At 50.8% G+C, this 7,158-nt stretch overlaps 1 protein-coding gene across 1 annotated transcript in view; it reads left to right on the plus strand.

Annotated features, from left to right (window-relative positions):
- GATA1 (GATA binding protein 1 (globin transcription factor 1)) overlaps positions 1 to 2,528 on the plus strand; it is a 14,640-nt gene extending 12,112 nt beyond the window's left edge. Inside the window, exon 4 of the mRNA XM_015418113.1 lies at positions 2,214 to 2,528. Within this exon, the coding sequence (XP_015273599.1) occupies positions 2,214 to 2,528 (315 nt within the window). The remainder of the gene's footprint in view (positions 1 to 2,213) is intronic.
- Positions 2,529 to 7,158: the final 4,630 nt, after the last annotated feature.

Raw genomic sequence — 7,158 nt, forward strand, 5'->3', positions numbered from 1 at the left:
GGGAACATGCAGATCTGTCCTCACAGAGGAGGGAGAGCTTGCACCTGAATAAAACTTGGTCTTAAAGGTGCCACTGGACTGTTTTGGACTGGGGGGCCGGGGGGAGCTCTGCAACTTACCTGGCTGCTTCTTGCTCTGACTGAGAGCTGCTGGGAGCAGGGGGCGGGGCTTGGTGCATGTGCCCGCCCCCTGGGCTCTTTACTGCTGGAGCTCTGCTCCTGTGCACTCCTGCAGGAAATGACCCCTGGGAGGAGCTTTCGTGAGTCACTGGTATCTGAAGAAGTGATCGGTGATTCACGAAAGCTCCTCCCCTGCCACAAATTCTGTTCGGCTTTAAGGTGCTGCTGGAGTCTTGTTCCTCTCTCTGCAATGTTCTGCAAATCATGGCTTTCAGTTGGAAACCAGAGGTCCTGGGCCATGCATTGCTGTAATCGATACTTTGCTGCATGGGCTGGCCATGATTCCACTCTTCTGACCCACTCTTCTTTTTTAAAATACATTTTTTATTTTACCATTTAAGAGGGGTTACAGAAAGAAAGAAAAGGTTTACCCGTGTGCCGCGCAACAGAGTGAGCTCCTGTCTCTGGCCCCAGCTCCTGCCAACCTAGCAGTTCGAAAGCAAGGAATTGCAAGTAGATAAATAGGTACCGCTTCGGTGGGAAGGAAACAGCGTTCTGTGCACCTGAGCATTTAGTCATGCCAGCCACATGACCAGGGCCGGCTCCAGCTTATTTTGCACCCTAGGTGAGGATCCCTTCCCCCCCCCCCATGCGCCCACCAATTTTAAAAATAAATGCATTTTAGGAAGAATGAAAAACTCAAATAATCAAGAAACTCCCAGAGTACGGGGCCGGGTGCAGTTTGGTGCCCCTAAGGGCCGTCCCGCTCTAGGCGATCGCCTAGTTTGCCTAGTGAGTGAGCCGGCCCTGCACATGACCACAGAAATGCCTTCAGACAGCGCTGGCTCTTCGGCTTGGAAACGAAGATGAGCACTGCCCCTTAGAGTTAGATTCAACTGGTTTTTGAGCAAGGGAAACCTTTACCTTTACCTTACAGAAAGAAAAGGGAAAAGTGAGAAGCATAAAACATCATTTGTTAAACACATTCTAAGGGCATTGCATAATATAAAAATATAAAACATAAAAAAGTAACATAGCAAAGAATATCACAGTATATCAAAATATGATAAAATAATCAGGACTTCAGCATAATATATTTCCATGTATATTTCCATTATTTCCTATTTATAGGGCTAGGTAGAAAAACATATAATCGAGAAATGCAAGAAAGAAGTAAGAAAACATTTTTCTTTATACAAGGTTGTTAATACTATCATGTAATAACTAGTAAATACGTAACTATAAAAGACTAATGAATACATAGCTACAATAATATAATCATACGGTTTTGAGTATTAATCAATTCAGATTTCTTTATCGCTCCTCTAACAGCTTTATCCAATCTATGTAGTTTGTCTGTAGTCATTACAAAAGGCTCTCTACTTAGTCTCGAATTCAGCTCTGACCCGTGTTCCCTCCAAGCTGAGTTAGTGTGAGCCAGCTCTCAGTTTTTTAGCCTCCGGCTCACAAATTTTTGTCTCCGCTCAGGAAGGATGGCTCCAGGGCAACTAATTTATGCAGGAGCCAAATCGCTCGCTCACAGCTTTAAGGCCAGTCGCTCACCAAGTAGAATTTTTGATCACAAGACTCCACAGCTTTGATGGAGCATCGGTTCTGACCAGGGGTCATTTCCTGCAGGAGCGCACAGGAGCGGAGCTCCGGCAGTAAAGAGCCCAGAGGGCGGGCACATGCAACAAGCCCCACCCCCTGCTCCCAGCAGACCTCAGTCAGCGCAAGAAGCAGCCAGGTAAGTTGCAGAGCCCCCCACCCCCGTCCAAAACAGTCCAGTGGTACCTTTAAGACCAAGTTTTATTCAGGTACAAGCTCTCCCTCCTCTGCGAGGACTGATCTGCACGTTCCCCCCACCCCCCCAAATAGCTAGCAATCCAAAACAGTCCAGTGGAGCCCGAGCGGTGGGTGTTGCCTTCTGACACACTTCCGGTGATGTCAGGGTGCAAATAAGTTATGCTAATGAGCGCCTGCACCTCTTTTTCTACGAAATGACCCCTGGTTCTGACCCAATCTTCGTGGCTCTCGGCCTCTCTCCGACACCAGCTTCCCAGTCACTCATGCCTTCCCCTTTGTATCCTCCAGGTGAATCGTCCCCTGGCGATGCGCAAGGACGGCATCCAGACGCGGAATCGTAAGGTCTCCTCGGCCAAGTCCAAGAAGCGCAAGGCAAATTCTGGGGACGTGGCGATGGCCTTGACCCCCTCCTTAGAGCTCCTGCCGCCTCCCCTGATGGGAGATGAAGCCGCTGCCCTCTATGCCTTCAACCCCATGATGCTGTCAGGACATCTACACCCTTTTGGACCCAATCCGCATCGCCTAGGGCCTCCCTCTGGCTTTCCTCCCCAGCCTTCTCCTGCCCCGCACAGCTCCCCCGGGGTCATCTCTGCACTGGTGTAAAGCCTCCTCTAACCTCATACGTCTGTGTAGAATGACTCTGGGCCATCGTCATTAAGGCGGGAGGATTTTGCCGTGGGAGCCGGCATCCGAACTGGGCGTGGTCCGGGTCCCCTCCGCTCATCAGAGAAGACAGAGACTTTCTCGCGATCAGGAAACGGGGTGGTAAAACTGTACCTGGACCGAACCGCTTCTGCTGGTGGACGAGGGGAGAGGTCCCCTGGCTGGATGCTTCCCCGTGGAAGGACGGAATCCCTGCCCGTATAAAGCGAGCGTGTCAGAGAAAGGGTAGGCTGGAGGTTTAGTTGGCTATGGGCTGGAGGATTAGAGCTCTGTTGTAGGAAGTGGTACGGTCCAGGAACAGCTTTGCCACCACCACCCCCTGAACTGCTGCATGGACTGAAACAAGCAATCCATCTATCCCGCTTCAAATGTTCCCCTTTTGGCCCATTCTGCTAGAATTTACTCTTTACAGCCCATCTGTATACTTCCGGCCCCACACAGAATCATAGAGTTGGAAGGGACCTCCAGGGTCATCCAGTCCAACCCTCTGCACAATGCGGGAAATTCACAAATACCTCCCCCCCACACACATCCCCAGTGACCCCTGTTCCATGACCAGACGAGGGCAAAAAAAACCCCAAATCCTCCAGGATCCCTAGCCAAACTGGCCTGGAGAAAAATTGCTTCCTGACCCTAAAGTGGCGATCAGCATTTCCCTGGGGCGTGTAAGAAAGGGCCACAAGAACTAAGCAGTGAAGCAACCCTTCCCTTCTTGTGGTCTGCCTAAGTTCACAGAATCAGCAGTGTCTGTTCTTAGAGCCATGTGTCCGTTCCCATGAGAACTCTTCGGGCTCTAGGGCAATGCTCCCTCTAAGCTGTGGAGTCTTGTGAGCAAAAATTCTACTTTGTGAGCTACGGGCATTAAAGCTGTGAGTGAGCGATTTGGCTGCTCCATCAGTTAGTTTGCTCTGGAGCCCTCCTTCTCGAGCGGAGACAAAAATGTGTGAGCCGGAGGCTAAAAAACTGTGAGCTGGCTCACACTAACTCAGCTTAGAGGGAACACTGCTCTAGGGGTGGACAGGGCCTTCGAGGCCCTCTTGCCCACTGCAGCAAATCTAAAGCTAGAGCACCCCTGACAGGCGGCTCTCCAGGTTCTTCTCGAAGACCTCCAGCGAGAAAGAGCAGGTCAATAACATATCAGTTGCACTGACAAACCACTCCTATAGTTAGGAGGTCTCTCCTAAGGTTCAACCGAAGACCTATCTTCTGCCGTGTCTTGACGCTTCTGCAGCACCCCCAGGAAGGACTGCGTGCTCTCAGCAGGCTAACCAGAAGCATTTTCAGTCGCTTCAGACTGGCGAACAGACCTGGCCCGAGCAGAAATCTTCATTTTGCATTACTGCCGTCCAATCCGAGCAAACTCCAGTTTGTGCTTCTGGCAAACCGCAGTTCCAATAACCCCACGAACAGACTGTGGGCCCTTTTTGGTCAACTGGCCCATGACTTTTCGTTCATACGTTGCCCCATCCCGAGTCCTTTCTCAGATATCTCTCTGTCCTCTCCGTCTAGGGTTGCCAGCTCCAGGTTGGGAAACACCTGCAAGTTTGGGGGGTGGAGCCTGAAGAGGGTGGGGCTTGGCGAAGGGGAGGGACTTCAGTGGGGTATAATGCCACGGAGTCCACCTTCCAAAGCGGCCAATTTCTCCAGGTGAACTGATCATTCTTGGCTAGAGATCAGTTGTTATAGCGTGAGATCTCCAGCCACTACCTGGAGGTTGGCAACCCTACCATCATCATGTACAGTCAATTGTGCCACCAGAGACTGCCCATCCAGCTTCTCTAATAGTTATTGAGTTGTTTCCTCCCCATTATATGTGTCAGCTACATTCACCCGCAGAAACTAAGAAACACAGAGAGAGGGTTCTTTGACCCTAGAATCATAGCGTTGGAAGGGACCGCCACGGTCATCTAGTCCAACCCCCTGCACAATGCAGGAAATTCACAAATACCTCCCCCTCCACACCCCCAGTGGCCCCTGTCCCATGCCCAGAAGATGGCAAAAAATCCTCCAGGATCCCCGGGCCAAACCGACCTGGAGAACAATTGCTTTAAAGTGGCGATCAGCATTTCCCTGGTCATGTAAATAAGGGCCACAAGAACTAAGCACTGAGGCAACCCTTCCCACCCTCCCTCTCGTGATCTGCCCAAGTTCACAGAAGCAGCATTGCTGTCAGATGGCCTCTGCTTGAAAACCTCCCGAGAAGGAGAGTCCGCCACCTCCTGAGGAAGCCTGTTCCACTGAGGAACCGCTCTGTCAGGAAGTTCTTCTTAATGTTTTGCTGAATATCCTTCCCCGTTCCAGGGTGAGCATCAGCGGAGGCTTTGGTGGAGCAATCCCACGATGCTTTTCCACTGCCCACCCCTTTCATCACTAGTTGATACAAGTGGTAGAATCCGATGTCAAAGCCAATGGTGCTAGCCCTAGCTTAGCTCAAAATATGGCCTCTGTTAGAAACTAGCTGCCCGCCAGGACTATAGGTACATGTTCTATAGCAGGGGGTCCCCAACCCTTTTGAGCCTGTGGGCAACTTTGGGAAGGTAACAGCGGTCCGTGCGCCTTGGCATTTAGTCATGCTGGCCATATGACCATGGAAACGTCTTCAGACAGCGCTGGCTCTTCGGCTTGGAAACGGAGATCAGCACCGCACCCTAGAGTTGGATTCAACTAGCTTTCAAGCAAGGGAAACCTTTACCTTTACTATTGTCCTTAAGATGGAGCCAGGGCATGTTACGCTTTCATGCACAGACTGCACGAAGACGTAAAGACCATACAAATAGTCTTGGTTGATCAGTCCGACTCCAGCATTCTTTGCAAGAATCCCAGCAGTCGGTTGCCCACCAGGAAATGACCAGCAGTTTGCTGGTAGATCAAGACGTAACTTCTCTCTGTCTGACTGAGGGGTGTTGACTCTCAAAAGCGCGTATCCCAAAACTCTTGTTGGTCTCTGGTCCTTTCCGCACTTGAATCTCATCCCTGGTTTTATCAGAGTTCATATAACAGCATTTATCCCGGCACAAGTGTGGGGTGAAACTGGGGTGACCTCAATGTAATCTGGAAACAAAAAATACCCCGAGATAATTACAGGGGTGAACTCGAGTGTAGTGCAGAATGTAAGTTCGGGGACAGGGTTGAACAAGGATTTAAGGTCTAGTGTGGAAAGGACCAAAAAAGTGCTACTGAGCTCGAGTCTAACTGTTGTACTGCAGACCAACACAGCTGCTCTTTTCAATGACTTCCAAAAGATTGTTTCAGAAGGTGGCCGTGTTGATCTTCCATAGAAGTGCTAGATTGGAGTCCAGTCTAGGGATGCCATTCCCAAATTGGGGGCGGGGATCCCCGTTTTGGGGGCTCCTGCCTGCCACTGGCCGGTTGGCCAGTGGGGGAAAATCCCACCCCCAAATGCAATGTGCTGACGGCAGAGGCAATTCCCGCAGTAGTACAATCCCCCGTGTTGATGTTTTAAAATTTTCACATTATGTGAAGTTTTGCGCAGTAGATATTTCCTCACCAAGCGCAAACCCGAAGTTTACCCCGCCTTTTCAGAATCCCCAGTTTTACCGAGTTCCAAAAACGCAGTGCAAGACGGAGAAAACTTCAGGTTTGCGCCTGGTGGGGGGAAATATGCTGTGGAATATTTCACATAACGCACAGTTAAAAACATCAATGCGGGGAATATCACTACTGCGGAAATGGTCGATCGGAAGTGACATCATCAGATCGGCGACTTCCCGCAGCGACGTTCTGGTTTTTGGGCAAAACTCTGGGTCGGGAGCGGTTTTACCATAGAGATTTGCCCCAAAACCAGAGCGTCATGTGAGGTCAGCATGTCACGGCACTCTGCCCCCACTCCCGGAAAGTCCCTCACCCTCCCCTGCCGGCCCAGTCATCAGACCAGGCAGCCCTAGTCCAGCCACACCTTAGAGACCAGCAAGCGTTTCAAGGTGTGGGCTTTTGAGAGTCAGACACCCCCAGGAACCTTTGACTCTCAGGAGCTCATACCCTGAAAATCTTGTTGGTCTCGAAGGTGCGACTGGATTCGAATCCAGCACTTCTTCCCAAACCTGTTCTAGCCAACTCTTTTTCTACTCATCCCATCCTACTGTGGATTTTTAAAAAAGGTCAATTCCCCACCCTCAAGGGTTTGGCGTTCCATCATGAGAGCATCCACCTCGAATGGGGCCCAATGCGCATCTAGCTTGGTTGTTGTACCAAACCCACACTGGAACAGGAAAAGATGCGGCTCAAAACCACATTCAAATTCCCCCGGGCCAACGCCGCGGTACTGACTGCAGAGTCACCCCTGAACGGCCATAAAAGGGCCATAAATCTATGCAGACGGCTACCATAAAACCGAGAGATCAACGGAAGTGAGAGCAGCGCGCAGTCTGGACGCTGCCACAAAACCCGACAATCCATCAAAGTGGAAGTGGCAGGCAATGCAGAGGGGGATTTCTGTTTTTCCAGCGTGGGTTTGGTAAGACAGCAGTGCAAATGCGAGATACAGATTGGGCCCCAGTCCCACCTTCACCTCCTCATGGATTTCCAGCAGTTTCCCCTTGAGCCAAGGCCT

The sequence above is a fragment of the Gekko japonicus genome, unplaced genomic scaffold (genome assembly GCF_001447785.1).
Source record: "Gekko japonicus isolate JY-2015 unplaced genomic scaffold, Gekko_japonicus_V1.1 scaffold1548, whole genome shotgun sequence".
NCBI lineage: Eukaryota > Metazoa > Chordata > Lepidosauria > Squamata > Gekkonidae > Gekko > Gekko japonicus.